This window comes from Remersonia thermophila, chromosome 2 (assembly GCF_042764415.1).
Source record: "Remersonia thermophila strain ATCC 22073 chromosome 2, whole genome shotgun sequence".
Taxonomy (NCBI): domain Eukaryota; kingdom Fungi; phylum Ascomycota; class Sordariomycetes; order Sordariales; family Chaetomiaceae; genus Remersonia; species Remersonia thermophila.
In genome coordinates, this window is record NC_092218.1 from 998,376 (window position 1) to 1,016,341 (window position 17,966).

Consider the following 17,966-nt stretch of genomic DNA (forward strand, 5'->3'; position numbering starts at 1 on the left):
TCTTGTGCCGTTCTTCCGCTCACCTCCTCCCATGGCGACCCGATGGATATGCTCCCTTCCTCCTCTTCTCCCTTTCACCATCCTCCTCCTCTCCTCTGTTGCGTCGGCGGCCTGTCCAAGACGACAAGACGCTACACATTGCCCTTTGCTGCGTGTTTCCAGGGGGCACCGGACCATGCCGTCTTTTTTGGTTTGGCTTGTTTTCCCGCTGCACGAAGATGGAAGAAGAGAGGCGCCTAACTTGTCAAGTGCCAATCCAAGAAATAATAAAAAAAAAGATGGAACACATCGCTGGCTGCTGTGATGTTGGGGTATATAGATGATGTGCGTGCTCTCGCTGTTGCATTAGAGGGGGGAATGTGTCATCGACTTTGTCGTTCCTCGTGCAGTTACTCTATTCATTGGCGGGCCTGCGGCGAATTTACAGGATCGTGCACTTGTTCTTCTTCTTGGGCGCCTCGCGAGCCCCCCGGTTGGGATCAAGGACGGCGCTGGAAGGACGTGGCGGTTAGTCATACCAGGGTCTATACGTGCACCGTGGGGGAGGGGAGCAGCCTCGGTTGTTTCCACGCACCGGATCGCATTGTCGAACACCGCCTTGAGGTTCACCTGCGTCAGGGCCGAGCACTCGATGTACTTGTAGGCCTTGATCTCCTCGGCGCGGGCAGCACCCATCGGATAGGTAATCGGAGCCATGCGGTTAGCAGCCAGCTTCTCGATCGTCTCCTTGTCCTCGCGCATGTCGAGCTTGGTGCCGACCAGGATGATGGGGATGCCGGGAGCGTGGTGGTCGATCTCGGGATACCACTGTGAAACGCATGCGGTCAGAACCTATGGGGTCTTGCCTCCTGCACACGCACACCCTCTTCACTGCTTGGCGTGGCTGTGATGCGCGCGCGCGTGTACATGTCTATGTGTCGCTATTCTGCGACTCACCTTGGCAAGAACGTTATCGAACGACGGCGGGCTGATGAGCGAGAAGCAGATGAGGAAGACGTCGGTCTGGGGGTACGAGAGCGGCCTCAGCCTGTCGTAATCTTCTTGACCGGCGGTATCCCAGAGACCGAGGCTGATAGGCTTGCCATCGACCTGCACGCTCGCCGAGTAGTTATCGAAGCTAGAAACGCGCTCGTCAGCACGCGGATGGGGAAGACGGCGACGCTGGTAGCAACATACACTGTCGGGATGTACTCGCCCGGGAACGCGTTGGTGGTGTAGGAGATAAGCAGGCAGGTCTGAGAGGGGTGGGCGGTCAGCACACGCGGTGGTGATGGCATCGAAGGACGACGGCGGGGTCGATGTGTTGTGCTCGTACCTTGCCGACGGCACCGTCGCCGGTGACGACGCACTGCAGCATGGTTAGCTCTCGTGTTCCTGGCAAGCCTCGTCTTGCTTCGCCTTGTGCGTGGGTCCATGACCGGCGCGACGGCGACGAAAGGGAGGAAGGGTGGGCTGGCGACGAACCTTGATGGATTGCACGGCCGACATGGTTGGGCTGAGAGCGGGAGCGGCGCAACAAGGGAAAACGAAGCGTTCTCCAAGGGCTCGATCGAGGCGACGAGCAAGACGAGGGAGGGTGGTGACGGTGTTTTTGGCGAGGTTGTGTTATCGGTTCGCAGCGCGAGGTTGGTGAGGAGGCGGGAACCGGGTTTGCAAGGGTTGGGGGCGGACGGAGAGAGGAAAAGCAGCGCGCTGGCCCACCGCCTTGGCTGGTCGGGTCTAGCGCTGGTTTTGCTGGGAGATAGGAAGCTTGGCCGGGGGGGAATTGGGCGCGAGGAGCAAGCGAGATGCGAGCTGCGCGCAGCTAGGGAGAAAGAAAAAGGGCGGCGGTTGGAGACGGGCAGAGAGAGAGAGAGAAAGAGGCTGGACGCCAAAGATTTGGAGGTGTTGTCAGACGGTGAAGGTAGAAAGCAAGTTTGGGTGCAGGTCGCAGGTGCGGTTAGAAAAGGTGGGAATTCAGCCGTCTGGCGACAAGAGGGACGGGACGGGAATGAAAGACCTACTGGGGCCTGCAGGTGACGCGGGAACGGGTCCCTTTTTGGGAAGGGGGGGTGTGTGGTGGTCCACCTCCTCCACGACAACGACGCTAAGGTGGTGTCCTGTGTGTCGAGCCCAGACAAGACCGACACTGTGTGGAAGCTTCTGTCACGCGGTTGGAGAACCACTTGGGCCGCCTAGGGGACCGCTCAGGGAGCACGGCTCCCGCCTGGTGGCGTGGGGCCTGCCGAACACGGCGGTTCAGAGCCCCGGGGGAGAAACGAACCAGAAGGGGGGGGGGGGGGGGGGTTGCAGTGGGCCTGAGGGTGGTCGGTCGTCTACCCGTCCATCCATTGTCGACGGCGTCCAACCTCGCACTGGCGACGGCGAGCGGGCTTGGCGACACCCCTCTGGTCTCGCCATTGGAGGCCACTCGAGGGAGGCACAGAGGTGAGGAAAAGCAAGGGGGTTGGCTGTGACACGCTCGGCGTTAACCGTTCCCCTTCAGGCTTGAAACGGCCTGCTTGGAGGGGTGGAGGGGCCAAACCCACCTGGCCAGGAGGGATCGATCCAGATGAGCGTCGTGGCGCAACCTGGATGCGCGGGGCGACGCTCTGGCGCCGGTAGAGCCCCCCCCCCCCCCCTACGCTAGGTACGGTGTATAGTACGGTACGCAACCAAACCCTCTCCAACCCGGCTCCGTGATCTGCGTCGGGGCTCGGGGCTCGGGGCTCAGGGCTCGGATGCAGGCCCACGAACAGGGGGGCAAACCACGCTGCGTCCGGGCGGGAGGGATCCGACCTATGTACGGTTCAGGTCGTTGAGGGCAGCAACACCTCAGATCCGACGGGACGAGAGAAAAACAAAAGCCGCTGCGTCGCCGCACAGCTTTGCGAGCGGCCCACCGGTTGGACCGCCGTCGGCGAGACGAGCTCACCTGGGTGGCATGGGATGGACTCCTCGAGCGTTGCACTTCGGTTTCTTCAGCCCGTCTCGTCTGTTCCTAACTTTTTCCGGATGGCAAATCGACAAGCACTGTCGGAACCAGGGGCTCCTTGGTTTGAAGAATCGCTGGAGGCGGGGCCCGAGTGTTTCCAATGTTCCCCCCTGGCTGCCGACGAGATCAGGGAAACACCCACAGAGCAGGACGTAGGTACACACGAATTACCGAGCACGCACTCCACATACCTACAGCACAAGCACACCGTATAGTACAGATATGCAAACGCCATCCCTTGAACGCGGCTGGCTTCTGAGGCTGCTGTACTCCTAGGAGCCTTGCGCGTAAGTAAGCGCCGGCATTGGCGCAGGACGTGTTGGCCTGCATCGATGCAGGCGCAGGCACGACCACGTCCGTCCCGCGCCCATAGTCTTGATGATATCGGTTGGCTTTCCGTGCCGTTGCAGCCGTGTTACCGCACGAAGGAGAAGTCGGTGGCGAGCGCTGTTCAACAAGCTCAATAAATCGCCGCCGATATCCCGTACCCCAAAACTCGACACCGTGACCCGTGATCGAGGACGTGATGGTCGTTGTGCGGCATGCAACACCATGGACCAAAGTTGGACAACTTACACGACGCGTCCGACCCACCAGTGACGCATTTGCATCGCCAGCGTTTCTCCTCCCTGGCGGCGTGCTCGAACCAAACCAAACCAAACCAAACCAAACGACGCGTCAAGCGATCATCAGTGCGTAGGCACAGCCTTTTGCGCCCGAGCCATTGTCCCTGGCGTTGGTCTTGAGTTTGGGATTCCAGCGGCATCAGATTGGTGGGCGTTCGGCCGCGCTCGGGATCAACTTGGTGGGTAGATCCGGTGTGACATGAGGCATGGCTGGAAGGAGCCTTTTCTGACGAGGCGACCCAATGGGGTTGGCTAGCGAAGCTTGAGAGCCGTCAGAAGGGTCCAGCCATGGACCGTTGCTGGAACACCCTCTCCTGATTTGTTGTTTCAACCGGCCCTGAGAGGTTGGGGATGCGGCCTCGAGATTGCGCCTGCGCTTCCCGCCAGCAAATTGCCAACCACATTGCCATGTTGGATTCAGCCCACCGGCGACTCGGGCGCGAACTTGGACCTTCGCGGTGCCAAAGAAGGGGGCTGATGAGGGACAGACAAGCAGGTACCTGCAACCCTCTCTGGCACATGCAAGGGGAGGGGGCCGGGGGAGAGGGGGGGGAAGGGGGAACCGCAGATTCGAGTGAGACACACATGATATGTATTGGAAGAACCGGGAACACAGCTATGGTTATGAGCCACAGAACCACCTCAGGGGGCCTTGAAGTGTACTATAGCTAGCTGTCTCGGTGGTGGTATGCGTGAGTCTGGCCACGGGAAGCGTCGTTGTCGGGCCGGCGCCGGGTCGAGACGAGACAGGTATGATATGTAGACAAAAAGTCAGGCATTCGGCCCGCATGAGAATAAACAGAAACACCCATCTCATGGAGTCGGTACCTCATGCATGCACTATACATAGAGGTCACCCCATCCGCAAGTATACATGCACGGAGGTGTTTGGAAGACGGCGCAGCCGATTATGGAAGAAGCTGCGAGAGTCGCAGTCACAGTGGCGCCAGCTCAGCCTTGGATTAGGTAAGCCAAGGTACATACCACTGTATCACCATGTGACGTACCGTACGCAGTAGTTATGTAAGGTTATCTTATCGCTCGACGATAAGTGCCCCACTTGGCCCAAATAGGAAAATACACAACGAACATCGCGACCGAGCACCGCAACAGCGCGTCGAGCCATGACAGCATCTTCTTCACCATCGTCGCTCTCATGGCCCAGTGAACGGACACCCTCACCAACCGGAACGCAAGAAACGCAAATGTAGACACGACAAAACGCCAACGAGCATTGTACCGCGAATTCACCTCGCTCCCGCCTACCGGTGGTTCGCATGGACCGCCAACCGCACGCGACACGATGACGTCGACATCACGGATCCCAATTCCCACCACCGCAACACCCACCCGCTACGCCTCCGGCGCCGAGCCCTTCTCTACCACCCCCACAGCCGCCGCCGCCGCCATTTCCATCGCCGCGCGCCGATCCATCCTCCTCCGAACCCCCGGCAGCCAGGCCCGCGGCCGCCTCTCGACGGCGGCGACCCCTCACGCGCGCGCGGCTCAGCGCGCCATCGACTCGCGGCGCGCGGCCCTCCTGACCCCCCACCGGGCCCGCCGCCGCAGCGTGCGCGAGGTGCGCGACTCCCCGCGCGACTTCCTGCTCAACCTCGGCCGCGTCCTCGCGCGCACCACCCAGCCCATCACGACCTCGTCGTCCGCCTCGTCGACGACGTCCTCGCCGGCGGCGGCGGGCCGCGATGGCGACGGGTCCGATGACGAGCCCACGCTGGGCCGGATCCGCACGCGGCCCGGCGAGGATGACGACGACGACGACGAGGCGCTCCCGAAGCGGCCGCGGCTCTCGCTCCCTATTGCGGACGAGGACGAGGACGGCTCGATCGGGAGCGACGAGCTGCGGCCGCATCGGTCCGTGCTGATCGACGACGACAATAATTTCACGATGGACATGGAGTTGCCGAGGCGGGAGGTGGCCGGCGGGCAAGACCGGTTTTCGTTGGGGAGCGCGAGGATGAGCGATTACTTTGCTACCCACGACATGTTGCACAGCGAAGATGTGGGGGTTGATTCGGGGTTTTTCCCGCCGAGGGGGATGCTGGAGGACGCGGCGGCAGGGATGACGATCGAGGTTGGAGAGGACCTGGCGTCCCCTGAACGGTACGTCTTTCTGACTCGATCTGCGGCCCCCCTCTGTTTAGACGCTCCAGAAGACGTAGGCGGCGGGCTGGCTGACGCTCTCAAGGCTCGACGTGGAACCCGACCAGCGCAACCGCGACAGCGACTTTGCCTTTGAGGTGCCTCTGGGCGAGGTCAACGAGAGCACGTTCGTGATGGCCCCGGAGGTCCAGGAGTCGCCGGACCGGACAGCAGCTCCGATCGAGGACGACGAGCCGATTCCCGAGGCAGATGGTGGCTTCGCGCCGCTGATGGACCAGCGAAGCGACGACTTTGACATCGACCAGGACCTTGGGCCGGTCCCCGCGTTGGACGACGAGCCGGAGCCGGATATGACCCGCAACACGGCCTGGACAGAAGGGGAGTCGATGATCAGCGCCATGCGGTCCTCAATCCGCGGGCTCCCCAAGAAAACCATCCGAATATCCAAGCATGGCATAGAATACCCCTCGCTGCCGGCAAGCATGGTGAAGCGGCTCGCGCAAAACTTTGCCAAAGCCAGCGGTATCAACGGCAACATCACGCCCGACGCGCTCAGGGTCATCATGCAGGCCTCGGATTGGTTCTTTGAACAGCTAGGCGACGACCTGGCGGCTTACGCGGACCATGCGGGGCGTAAGACGATTGACGAAAGCGATGTGCTGACCCTGATGAAGAGGTATGCATGGCGGGAGTACAGTCTATCATTGGGTATCTCGAGGAATTCTGGTTCTTTGTTGCGTACACATAACTGATACATGCCTGCTCAGACAACGCCAGATCAACCCCAGAACGACGCTGTTTTCTCTGGCGCAACGTCATCTTCCCAGAGAGCTATTACAAGAGGTGCGGATGCCGCCGCCGATCGTGCCCAAGAAGCGGCGCAAGCCAAAAGGCGGCACGGGAGACGAAAACGTCACCTGAGAAGAGGACTTCCGGGGGGGCGGGGAGCGGAAGGGAAGGGGAGGGACCGAGTAGATATGTGACTGGCTACCAATTCTTGTTCATCCGCACGCGCTGTGTGATGTTGGACGGCGGCTTGCGGACAACCAGGTAGAACATGATGGAGGTGGCGAGAGAGAGGCCGTACCTGCGGGAGTTTGATGGCACGTCTGCATGAGCATTGCGGGTCGACCGCGGCGGCGTGGCATACCAAAACACCAGAACAAGACAATACTTACCAGGTGATGATGTACTGCACATGGTTGTTTCGCAGGTTGACCTCGGGGGGCCTTCCCACAGGGACGCCCTTGTCGAGATATTCCAAGAGCTGGAAGTAATCCGGGTCTGCAAGAACGATGAGCACGCGCACGCACACAAACACACACATACCATCCAGTCCGAGCGCGGTGAGCCAATAGAGTCGAGAGAACGTACCCATGGTCTGCTCAATCCAGACCGGCTGGCTCCCCGTCAACGCCGCCATCTCCTTCACATCCGGAAAGTAAAACTCCCCCTTGTCCGGCCTGTTTTCGGGCGTGAACATGTTCTTCGTCCACGGCTTCCGGATCAAGCCCTCCACCGTCACCTCGCCCTGCGGCAACCCCGCCCGCCGCGCGGCCTGATCGGCCTTGCTCTTGGACACCCACCCTCGGTTCACCAGCACCTTTTCGCCACCCTCCCGCTCCAGGGGCGTCACCACCATGTACCCCTGCTCTCCCTCCCGCATGCGCGGCCCAACGAGCATCTCCTGGTCATGCCGGAAGTGGCCGGTGGCGTAGACGCGGCGGTAATCGAAGTCTTCGACGGCATCCGGGTCGACGCGCGGCGGGAGGGGCAAGGGCGGGCGGACGATGCGGTCTTCGCATTTGGCGATCAGGTCCGTCTTCCAGGCAAGGCGCTTGACCTGCCAGCAGCCGAGGAAAAAGGCGGTTACGGGAATGATGGCTGGAGAAGGGGGGGGGGGTTCGTTAGCTGCCGGATGCATGGGGGGCGGGAATGACGACGACCACGAAATCAGCGGAGATAAGAACCTCGTACCTAGGATGATCAGGCCCGGGCCGTGCCTACGACCTGTACGGACGAGCTCGGGAGGGTTGTCGACTATGGAGGTGAAATTGGGGTCGTCGGCGGCCTGCTTCCGCTCTGCTCGTGGCGGGGTGTTGGAGAAAGGCCGTCGCGGAGCAGACCGGGCTGCGCTGGAGCGAAGGCCAGGTTTGGGGAGCCATTGTGCGATCGTCCGGCCGACGGGCGTTTGCTGGCCCTGAAGAGCCCGCAGGAGACAAACAGATGCTCTCCCGGCGGACATGGCTGCGGGAGGACTCGGGATGTGCGAGGTCCAAGGGGGGACGGGTTGCAAGAGGCCGGAGTCAAAAGATGGGGATTTCTGTGAGATGGATGTTCCGGCGATCCTAACGGTGGGAGCTTGGGTGGTGGATCAGCTGCCGTGCCCCACTGCGGGAACGCCCCTCTGCGGCCCCCATTGGGCCAAGCTATGTACTTTGTACAGTGCAGGCCCCGGAATGACGATGGCAGTCCAGGGCCCCTGCAGCCCGGAGGTTGCGGCGACTGTGGTGCTTCCGCCGGCGGCCGGGAGAGCCAAGCACGCTTTCGGGTTGGCATGCAGCCGCGTTCTTGTCATAGTGACGTTCACCTCACAGGAGCTGTCCAGCCAGCTTTCCACAACCTACTACTACATAAGCTGCCCACCTATCAACCACACCAATCCCGGGCAGCAAACGGTGTTTGCATCGCAGTTTTGTGCCAACCACGTCCACAGACCCGGATTCGACTTCGAGACTACTCGATTGGATTTCTTGTCCGCGGACACGTTGACCGTCTCCCTCCAAGCCCAGCCTCACCAGGTTCCGGGCTCCCATCGCATCCCCTCAAGCCGGAAGACCTTCGCCTCTTGTTGCAATACCACTCAACAGATTCCCGCTTTGGTCAACATGATTTTCTTTGAAGGCACCCTGCAGGAGGGTATTTCCGCCGCCCTGCAGCAGGCAAAGTCGGTCGTATGCTTCGTGACAGGTAACTCGCGACATGGGCTCGGATATCACTGGAACCCAGAACCTAACAAGCATGCAGACGGCGGTGACGAGAGCCAGCAATGGGAGAATGACTACTTCGCCGAAGAAGAGGTGGGCATGTTCCGGCCTCTCCCCTCGTCCACAGCGGCTGATCCTCTCTCTTAGATCCGCTCGCGGCTCGAAGCTCAGGCCGTGTCGCTGCGCCTTGAAGCCGGCTCGCAGGAAGAGGGGTTTCTGGCCCAGCTCTACCCGATACCCAAGAAGCCCACCGTCGTGGTTATCAAGAGTGGTCAACTCAGGGAGTACATAGCCGCCCCCGTGCCCAAGAACGACTTTATCCGGCGCATCAAGACCGTTCTTGACCCAACGCCGCCGGCAACCAGCGAACCGGCGACGGCGCCGGACGCCTCGCAACCTGCACCGGCAGCCACCACCGCTCCCACCACGCAAGCCGCGCCGGTTTCTGAATCACCAGCCTCGAGCAACCCCCCCAACCACGAGCCCGAGCCTTCTGCCACCAGCCCTCCGACAAACGCCGCCGCGCCGGGCTCCACCAACGCTCACGTCCTAGCCATCCTGGCCGAACGCGCTGCCCGTCTGGCCGAAAAGAAGAAGCAAGAAGAGGAGGAAGCCAAACGCCAGCGTGCCGAAAAGGCCAAGGCCAAAGCCGAGGCCGAAGCCAAGGGGCAGCCCCCAGACGAGCAGAGCAAGCACGCCGCCGCCATCCGCAAGCGGCAGCAGGAAGCACGCCAAGAACGGGAGCGGATCCTCAAGGCCATCGAGGACGACAAGGCGGCGCGTCGGGCCAGGCGGGAGCAGGAGGCGGCCGCCCGCCGAGCCGGCACGCCGGGCGAGCACGACGACGAAAAGAAACCAACCCCGGAGTCGGCCCCCTTCGCCCCGGCCAGCCAGGTCTTCCCGCCGCTGCACGCCACCAACCCCCACCCGCGCTGCGCGATCCAGGTCCGCCTCTTGGACGGCAGCACCATCCGCGAGCGCTTCTCGAGCGACGAGACCCTTGCCGACGTCCGTCGGTGGGTCGACGAGACCCGCAAGGACGACGCCGAGAAGAGGACGCCCTACGCCTTCAAGGTCCTGCTCACCCCGCTGCCGAGCCGCACCATCGACGTGACCGAGGAATCCAAGACCCTGCGCGAGCTGGACCTGGTCCCGTCGTCGACGCTAATCCTCCTGCGCGTGCCCAAGCACGCCGCGGCGGCGTACGCGGCGGGGGCGACGGGGGCGGTGGTGGCGGGCGGGGGCAACATCCTGCAGAGGGTGCTCGCGCTCGCTACGGCCGTGTTCACGGGCTTCTTTGGGAGCATCGCGGCGTTCTTCTCGACGCTGTTCAGCACGTCAGGCCCGCCGGCAGCGGCGGCTACCGCGGAGGGACGGTCTGCGGCTGGCCAGACGACGCAGAGCCAGGCGCCGGCGGAGGGCGAAGCGAGGCGGCGTGCTGGCGGCGGCGTTGGTGGCGGTGGTAGGGTAGTGGGGCTGGGGGACCTCAATCGAGGGCAGGATGACCAACAGGATTATTACAACGGGAATTCGGTGAGTGCCTCTGCTTGTCCCCTTAGGATCCTTCCGCTCGTCAAGTGCTAATAAACGAGGGTCAAAGACCAACTTCATGTCTCGACCGGATGACGGGGAGTAATCGGAAGGAGTTTCAATGACCAAGGTTCCATAATTTGTTCCTCCAGGTGGAAATGAAGACATGTTTTCTTTTTTTTTTTTTCTTTTGAAGAGCGGTGCGGGATCTTTGAGCGACTCGCTCTACCATGTATTGTACAATGCCGTAACCCTAGGTCGGTCCCAGCTTGGGAATTCATCATCATCATGAGTGGCAGGCGGTTCCGACTTTGTTATATTACAAATGTATTCCCCCCCCAAACACCTCCTCCTTCAACTTGCTTCTTCCTATCCGTCCATCTTGACCACCCAGGTGCCGCTTAAGCCTTTCCAAACTTAAGACGAGAACTGGCTCGCCGCCTGCTGGCACGCCTTGAGCTGCTCCAAGTACCACCCGCAGATCTGCATGTTGCCGCTGTGCTCGTCCATGCACTTGGTGAACTGCTCGGTGGCGCCCTGGCAGTTGTTGCCCCAGCTGCGGTTGGTGTTCTGGTCGGCCGGGGCGGCGTTGGTCTGGGCGGCGGCGGGCTCCGAGCTGCCGCTGCCGCCGAAGAGGCCCGTGATGCCGGCGCCAAGAACGTGGCCGACGGTAGAGCCGACCGCGACGCCGCTGTACGGGACGGAGCGCTGTTAGCCATATGTGCCTTTTTGCCTCTGGCATGCTCGAAGGCGAGGAATATGGGTGGAACAAAAACAGAATAAAAAAAAAAAAAACGTACGCAGCGGTGCTAGCCATCTGGCCAAACAGGCCCGGGCCCTGCGAGGCAACAGGCGCCTGAGGGGTCGCCGGGGCGCTCAGGTTCGGGGTGGACGGGGCCGAGGCGGGAGGAGCGGCGAGCGTGGCCGCGGGGCGGGTCTGCTGCTGCTGCGGCGCGGCCGGGGCGCGCGGGGAGGAGAGGGTCGGGCGCGTAGGAGCGCGGGAGGAGGGACGGGACTGGCGAGGCATTTTGGGTTGGTTTGATTGTTGCTCTCTTTTTTAATTATTATTAGTTTCTTTTCCGCGAAAGAAAAAAAATGAGCGTCTTGTCGGAGCCGGCTTTGCTGGCGAGAAGGAATGTGTAGCGGTTTGCGTTGGAGGTTGAGAGATGGGAGATATTTTGCCTGCCGGGGGGAGGAAGCGGCTGACAAGAAATGGGATTTCGCAATTGGCCACTGCTTCGCTGGCCTTCCGGAAGCGCGGCGGAGAAGCCAATAGAAATGTCGCCGAGCGACCCATCCGTGCCGTCTTGAGCCGGCCGTCGGACTCCGGGCGTTTGGGGAGCGCCGAGCCCTGGCTGGTGGCCGCGGGGTTAGGGTTATTGGGGACTGGGACTTGGAAGCCGCAGCGCCGTTGCTCGGGCACAATGTTTTGGGGCGAAGAGGTTGCTGTGGCAGAAAAGAAAACAACGGCCCGCCTCAGCAGGCCCTCTTCCTCTTGCCTTACGCAGTAGTCTGCTTGTCTATTACAACCGTTCTACCGTGGCCCCAGCGGCGGAATATCAATCAAGCCGCATATCTCATGCGGCCCCCCCCCCTTTCTCTACCCTTCCGCTCCAGAGAGTGTTGTTGATCATCTCCTGTCCGAAAGAGAAGACGCTGGGTGCTTCAAGGAAGGAAGGAAGGCAACCCAGCACATTCCTAGATATGTCCCGCATAGTGCCTTGATCGCCTCTGGCTACGCATGAACCTTTATGGCAGCGCCGAGGGTTTCAGGAGGAGTGATGACCACGACCAGGTGCACCCTCATCCCCAAGGGAACCTGTCAGCTTTCGACCTCATCCAAACATGCCATCTTCACTTCTTCTTCCTGTTCCCCTTGTGTTTCTGCCGCTTGTTGGGCTTCTCGCTCCCGGTCTCAGCAGCGCTGCTATCGGCTGCCGAGTCTTCTGCCGGTCGCTTCTTTTCGGCAGCCGCCGCCTCCGCAGCCGCCTTGGCCGCCGCCTTCTCACGCTCGCGGGCGATGAGCTCGGACAGCTTGGCTTTGATGTCTTTGTTGTCGCCCTGCTCTCGCGTTAGCGTCGCCCCGATGAGGGTGGGAAGCGAACGGGTCTGCTTACCAGGTCTGCCTTTAGGATCCGCGCTGCCGCCTCGGTGTTGACCGACTTGTCCCGCTCTTGGGGCGGGTTCTCCAGCTTTTGGATCTTTTCCATGTATTGCCTCACGCGAGCCAGCTCTGTGAAGATGGCATGGTTCTTGGTGTCGACGCCGTTGAGGCGTAACGCGGCTGGGGCTCATCGTCAGCCAGCGCACGCTATGAGATGGAGAACAAGCAGGGGCGCTTACAAAAGAGGAGCGACTCGAGCGCGTACGTGACCAGCACGTAGAGCTTAGCTTTGTCCAGAAGCGGTAGCTTGGACGAAATGTCGTTCAGATCGCCAAGCAAAGGCGCGAGGGTGTTCTCGGCCTTTGTGAGCTCGTCCTCGAGGTGGTCGAGCTGCGGCGTGACGTCGGTCACGTCCATGATAGCGGTGGATGGAGCAGTTGGGGTTGGATCGAGTCTATAAAATCCCAAGGCAATTCCAGATGCTCAATGGCTATGATGAGCCCCCTTTTAAGTGGGAGTCGGGCTGGGTTCAACGTGTTGAACGTTTGCTTGGCTGCGTGTTTGATGATGGCTGAGATGAAGGGCGGGCATGGATGAATGAATGAATGAACGCCCGTCAAACCCTTCAAGGTTCTCAGGGTTCAATGCTGTTTGTTCTTTATTTTTTTGCCCGTCCCCGAACCCGAACCCTGGCGGCTTCGCCGGTGGGGCTCGCCGGAGGCTCTGAAGGCGGTGGGTCCTCGGCGTCCGGGCCCAATCAAGCGGCGCCCATTTTTCCTCCCTCGCGATGGGCCGGAGCAGAAAATTGAGCTCAAGCTGTGAACTTTCGTCACGTCCAGGACGAGGAAGAGGCCGCCGCACACGACGGCTTCCTCGACACGACCGAGCGACCCGACCGCGAGCCCGTGAGCATTTCGACCCCCGCCAATGCCGCATCGCATGCCGTAACCATTGAGAGCCACCACCGACTGGCTTCTCACCGGGTTGGGTCTGACGTTTTCCTCCCTTACCATGCGCCCTCGACCTCTCGTGTGAAACACCGGCAATCTGTATCTCCTTCTAGCCAGTCGCCCGCCGTTGCGGGCGTTCGCGCAAATACCTTGCAGACCCGCACCATGGTCCCTCAATAACCTCATGGTGGGCCGGGGGGCCAGCCGCCGGGTGTCGGGGGTTCTCACCACGACAGCAAGCAGCGCAGCGCAGGACACGGCCAGCTACGTCCCGTGGTCTCGGAAGCAGTTTATCCCGCCTCGCCGAGCGCCCACGCATGGGCCCATGGCTGTTCCGCCCTTGCAAGAGCTATTATCGAATGAGCCATCCGCGGAAGAGGCACCAGAAGAACAGCGGCTCGGCTCGACGCCCGAGAGCCCGAGGGAGATGGAAGCAGACGCGGCCGCACCGACCAGAAAGGGAGAGGCGGACATCGATGGGCAAGAGGCGGTTCCAGCAAAACAGCCAGGGCCGGCAGGGCCCGGTAGCCGTGGCACGGCGCCGGAACCCGAGAAGCAACCCGAGCTGGACCGCATCCGGTCCAAGGTTGCTCTCTGGGACGCAGACGAGCGCCAGGCGCGGGCCGCACGCAAGCCCGTCCGTCAAGGGCCGTTGTTCGAGACCTCCGACCAGCTTCACGTCATGGGGTTGAACCTGACGGGCCGGTACATCGCACACACCCTGGCCGGCTGCCAAACCATCCCTCCTGTCCGGTACATCCTCCACAGCCGCAGCGTCGCGAGGAAATGGCGCCAAGCCGGCGAGCAGCTAGTGCTGCAGCGGGGCGTCCAGGTCGTCGCCCACACCCGTGTGATCGGCGAGTACGCTCCGCTGCCCGATTCGGAGCCCGTTCCCGGAAGCGGCGTCGACCCCGAGGTGGTGGAACCGATCGCCAACCTGATCGTGACGCTGCCCGCAGCGCACGTGGTGCGCGCGATCGGACGCATCCGGCACCGGCTCGACCACCGGTCAACGATCTGCCTTGTGAACGACGGGCTAGGCGTCGCCGAGGCGCTCGTCGAGGCCTACTTCCCCAACGAGCTGACGCGCCCCGTCTTCGTCCTGGGCCACTTCACCACGAGCCTGGGGCACACCACCCAAGACTTCTCGGTCGCGGAAATCCGCCCGGGCCGGCTCTACCTGTCTCTGTTGGCGACGCACGGTCGGCGCGAGCCGGGCCAGCACTTGCGCATCAAGCGCCACCCGCCGCCGGAACGGACCGTGCGAGCCACGCACCTGATCCGCCTCCTGTCGGCCATCCCGGGGCTCCACGCGACGGGCCACCCGATGCACGACTTTCTCCGGTACAAGCTCCCGTCGGCGGTGTTCCGCACGGTGGTGGACCCCGTGGCGGCGCTGCTGGACTGCCGGTACGACCAGCTGGCGCGCAACGCGTACGCACGGCAGCTGATGGACCGGCTGTTTGGCGAGGTGGCGCAGGTGATGTCGCTGGTTCCGGAGTGCAGGGACTCGGAGAAGCTGCGGCGCTACGTCACATCGACGCGGTTCCGCGATGATGTGTTTCACAAGCTGATGCGACAGCGAACGGCGGATAGCAGGATGAGGTCGCTCGTGGGGAGGGGGTTCGACACGGATATTGATTTCTTGTCGGGGTATTTTGTGAGGAGGGGCCATGAGGTTCAGGCGCCCCCCCTCGCGCTGGATTCGGTCATGTGGGCAGTCAAGGCGAGGCAGTTGGCCGTGATGGAGGACATGGCGCGTGATATCCCGTTTCAAGAGACATAGCGGCGAGATACAATACGCGCAGAGGTAGAGGCAGCGAAACGTCACTGGCTCGGGGGTTGGGGGAACGGGAACCAGGGGAGCATCTGGATTGCGGTTGTTTGGGATAGAGAAAGGAACGCTGGGACATGTACAACACGGATCCTGTAAGATACAACAATAGATCCCTGCATACCCAAGGTACCTAGCTACGGTATGCATGCCAAAAAAAGGAAATAAAAGAAAAGGATGACGGGTGATCTTGGTCCCCACGAGGATTCTTGGACATCCGGCAACGATGGCGGAGTGTGAGGCCTGAGGGGCTTGCGTGATGCCAGTGGTGGGCTGTTTACTAAGTGACAAGAGACTCTGCTGTGACAGGTCGGGTCCAGGCCTTTTTCAGTGCTAGTGAGTAATAACGTTAGTTAGTAGCCTCGCCCCACCAAAGATTTCCGGGTTCTTCAGAGCCCCGCGATTTGACTTGCGTTTCAATGCGATTGCGACGGGACCTGACCTCGCCCAAGCCCCACCTTGGATCATCAACACCAACAACCTCTGCAAACGCCGACGGGAGCTGGACAACAAACATGGAAGACGCCGAATTGGAACAGGTGCGTTTGTTTCTGGCTCCTTGTCTCCAGCGTTGGCTCGCCCACCGACTGACCTGATCACCTTTCAGATTCGCCGGGCTCGCCTCGAGCAGCTCAAGGCCCAGAGCGGCGCGTCCTCGGCCGGAGGCAGCAGCCAGGACCAGGCGCAACAGCGCAAGTAAGAGCTTCATAGCAGCCCTGAACCTTGAGCTTCGCATTCTTGGTTGATTGCTAACCAGTGTCTCTCTGTACAGACAACAGGAAGGTACTGTACCGCCATCTTCTCCCCCCCCCCCCCCCCCCCCCCCCCTCTCCTCATCATGACTCCATGGAGCCCGAATCCTGCGCGATGGAAAACAAACGCAACACGACAACGACAACCCCTCGCCGAGCGGACAGACAACCCCTATTCAGGACACTTCCTTCGACACGTACGATCTAGCGTGGCATCTAGCTAACACATCCTCCACTCCCCCCTTCCCCTTCGAGCAGCCGAAGCCCGCGCCACCATCCTGAATCAAATCCTCGAGCCCGAGGCCGCCGACCGGCTCGCTCGCATCCGCATGGTCAAGGAGCAGCGCGCGCAAGATGTCGAAGACCGCCTCATCACGCTGGCTCGCACGGGCCAGCTGCGCCAGAAGGTGACCGAGGACCAGCTCAAGGACCTGCTGAACGCGGTGGCCGACGCGCAGGCCGCGCAAGAGGAAAAGATTGTCACCAAGAGGAGGAAAGGCGGCTGGGGCGACGAGGACGACCTGGATGATTTGCTGGATCTGTAGTAGGGGCTCGGGCTGGGCCGAGTGGGCGGCGGGTGACGGAAGGGAGGGGTGCCTGCAGGGTGTGTTGGTGCGGCTTTTGTGTCTTATGGTGGACGGGGACGGGGGAGATGGCCAGATGGTTAGGGGTGGCTTATGAGGTTACGATGACGATGTGAAGAAGGGTTTCAAAGGCGCGAGGCGGGATGATGACGACGATGATGATGGAGATGGACGTTAGGCTGGGTGGCCATGCTCCGGTGGTCCTGCTCCGCTTCTCCCAGAATTGTACAACGTGTTGAACATGATAATACTACTTTTACAAGCCTCCAGGGCATCTCATACAATGGATATCTAGACGCTCCCCGCCGCTGCCGCCGCTTCCGCCGCCGACGCAGTAGAAGCAGCAGCAGCAGCAGCAGCAGCAGCAGCCGCCTCAGCCTCTTTCTTCTTTCTCCTCTCCTCCCTCTCCCTCTTCCGAATATCCCTCAGATCCGGCGGCGGCTCCACCCCCAACTCCCGCCTCAGGTCCTCTACGTTCCTCTCCAGCTGCTCCTCCCAGTAAACGTTAATCACCTCCTTGGCCCGCAGCCCGTTCCGCAGCGCCCAGGGCAGATAAATCTCGCGGAACCGCCTCCTCTCGCTCGGCTTGAGCGTCGCCGCGGCGAACACGCTCAGCCCCGTCATGGGCAGCAGCGTGTTGGCAAACTCGAACGCCTTGAGCGCCACCTCGCCCTCCCGCACGACGGGCAGGCCCGTCAGCGCGTGGTAGAAGTCGTGGCACTCGCGGTACCGCTGCAGGACGTAGGCGCACTCCTCGTCGTCGACGTGCCGCACGGGCGCGCGCGTGTCCGGCGAGACGCCCTCGCGGTCCAGCCACGCCACGTACGTGCGGCCGACGGTGCCCTCGGGGAGCGAGCGCAGGCGGGGGAGGTTGAGCGACGTGGAGGTGATGCGGGGGCGGTCGCGCAGGATGCGGCGGCCCGTCGGGGAGGCGAGCATGGCGTCGCGAAGGCGGTAGATAAAGTAGGGGGTGGCGGTTACTTCGGAGAAGATGGCGATGAGGTCTGTGGAGGAGGGGGTGGGGAGGCCGGGGTGGGGAGCAGGTTAGGAAAGGGGATGGACAGGGCGGGAGAAGGGGTGGTTAAGGGAGGGGGGCTTGCCTCCTCGGTACGGGTTGAAGAGGGAGCCGAGACCGGCGCCGACGACGAGGGCGGCCCTCTCAACGGGGGAGAGAGGGACATGGCCCGGGTAGTTTGGCGGCGGCCGGGTGAGGCTTGAGAAGGAGAAAGGGCGCCGGCGTTGGTGTTGGGCGGCTGCCAGCGCGGCGGCGGCATGCTGCTGGAGGGGGTTGCGGGCTACGAGAGCCGCCGTTCGTTTGAGAGTGACCTCCATGGCGAATTGGGCCTGGAATTCCCGAGTGGCATTGCAATCGTGACCGGAGAGGAGGGCCCTTCGGGTCCGGCGAAAGTGGTTCGAGAATCCCGGAGCTTGGCGTCGGTGAAGTCGGCGGCCAAGAATGCCGATCACCCTAACCCTGACGGCGGCTTCATCAGTTTTGCAACCC

General features: G+C 61.9%; 9 protein-coding genes across 9 annotated transcripts; 4 read left to right on the plus strand and 5 right to left on the minus strand.

The window, feature by feature from the left end:
* Nucleotides 1-421: 421 nt before the first annotated feature.
* On the minus strand, nt 422-1,488 carry VTJ83DRAFT_1727 (uncharacterized protein; the record flags this gene model as incomplete). The annotated part of the gene is made up of 6 exons (XM_071007918.1): nt 422-491; nt 575-807; nt 937-1,117; nt 1,177-1,235; nt 1,316-1,348; nt 1,465-1,488. 6 exons carry the CDS (start codon nt 1,486-1,488, stop codon nt 422-424), a joined length of 600 nt encoding a protein of 199 aa, XP_070868267.1.
* A 3,415-nt stretch (nt 1,489-4,903) lies between these two features.
* Nucleotides 4,904-6,642, plus strand: VTJ83DRAFT_1728 (uncharacterized protein; the record flags this gene model as incomplete). The annotated part of the gene is made up of 3 exons (XM_071007919.1): nt 4,904-5,721; nt 5,807-6,397; nt 6,489-6,642. 3 exons carry the CDS (start codon nt 4,904-4,906, stop codon nt 6,640-6,642), a joined length of 1,563 nt encoding a protein of 520 aa, XP_070868268.1.
* A 66-nt stretch (nt 6,643-6,708) lies between these two features.
* VTJ83DRAFT_1729 (uncharacterized protein) lies at nt 6,709-7,966 on the minus strand (the record flags this gene model as incomplete). Its single annotated transcript, XM_071007920.1, has 4 exons — nt 6,709-6,808; nt 6,900-7,005; nt 7,096-7,605; nt 7,699-7,966. 4 exons carry the CDS (start codon nt 7,964-7,966, stop codon nt 6,709-6,711), a joined length of 984 nt encoding a protein of 327 aa, XP_070868269.1.
* A 643-nt stretch (nt 7,967-8,609) lies between these two features.
* VTJ83DRAFT_1730 (uncharacterized protein) lies at nt 8,610-10,344 on the plus strand (the record flags this gene model as incomplete). Its single annotated transcript, XM_071007922.1, has 4 exons — nt 8,610-8,691; nt 8,749-8,801; nt 8,856-10,241; nt 10,309-10,344. 4 exons carry the CDS (start codon nt 8,610-8,612, stop codon nt 10,342-10,344), a joined length of 1,557 nt encoding a protein of 518 aa, XP_070868270.1.
* Nucleotides 10,345-10,655: 311 nt separating this feature from the next.
* Nucleotides 10,656-11,265, minus strand: VTJ83DRAFT_1731 (uncharacterized protein; the record flags this gene model as incomplete). Its single annotated transcript, XM_071007923.1, has 2 exons — nt 10,656-10,929; nt 11,039-11,265. 2 exons carry the CDS (start codon nt 11,263-11,265, stop codon nt 10,656-10,658), a joined length of 501 nt encoding a protein of 166 aa, XP_070868271.1.
* An 827-nt stretch (nt 11,266-12,092) lies between these two features.
* On the minus strand, nt 12,093-12,759 carry VTJ83DRAFT_1732 (uncharacterized protein; the record flags this gene model as incomplete). Its single annotated transcript, XM_071007924.1, has 3 exons — nt 12,093-12,299; nt 12,356-12,522; nt 12,582-12,759. 3 exons carry the CDS (start codon nt 12,757-12,759, stop codon nt 12,093-12,095), a joined length of 552 nt encoding a protein of 183 aa, XP_070868272.1.
* A 717-nt stretch (nt 12,760-13,476) lies between these two features.
* VTJ83DRAFT_1733 (uncharacterized protein) lies at nt 13,477-15,078 on the plus strand (the record flags this gene model as incomplete). Its single annotated transcript, XM_071007925.1, has 1 exon — nt 13,477-15,078. The coding sequence occupies one exon, from the start codon at nt 13,477-13,479 to the stop codon at nt 15,076-15,078; it is 1,602 nt and encodes a 533-aa protein (XP_070868273.1).
* Nucleotides 15,079-15,641: 563 nt separating this feature from the next.
* VTJ83DRAFT_1734 (uncharacterized protein) lies at nt 15,642-16,423 on the plus strand (the record flags this gene model as incomplete). The annotated part of the gene is made up of 4 exons (XM_071007926.1): nt 15,642-15,665; nt 15,734-15,822; nt 15,899-15,909; nt 16,137-16,423. The coding sequence occupies 4 exons, from the start codon at nt 15,642-15,644 to the stop codon at nt 16,421-16,423; spliced, it is 411 nt and encodes a 136-aa protein (XP_070868274.1).
* A 330-nt stretch (nt 16,424-16,753) lies between these two features.
* Nucleotides 16,754-17,794, minus strand: VTJ83DRAFT_1735 (uncharacterized protein; the record flags this gene model as incomplete). Its single annotated transcript, XM_071007927.1, has 2 exons — nt 16,754-17,466; nt 17,563-17,794. 2 exons carry the CDS (start codon nt 17,792-17,794, stop codon nt 16,754-16,756), a joined length of 945 nt encoding a protein of 314 aa, XP_070868275.1.
* Between the last annotated feature and the right edge of the window lie 172 nt (nt 17,795-17,966).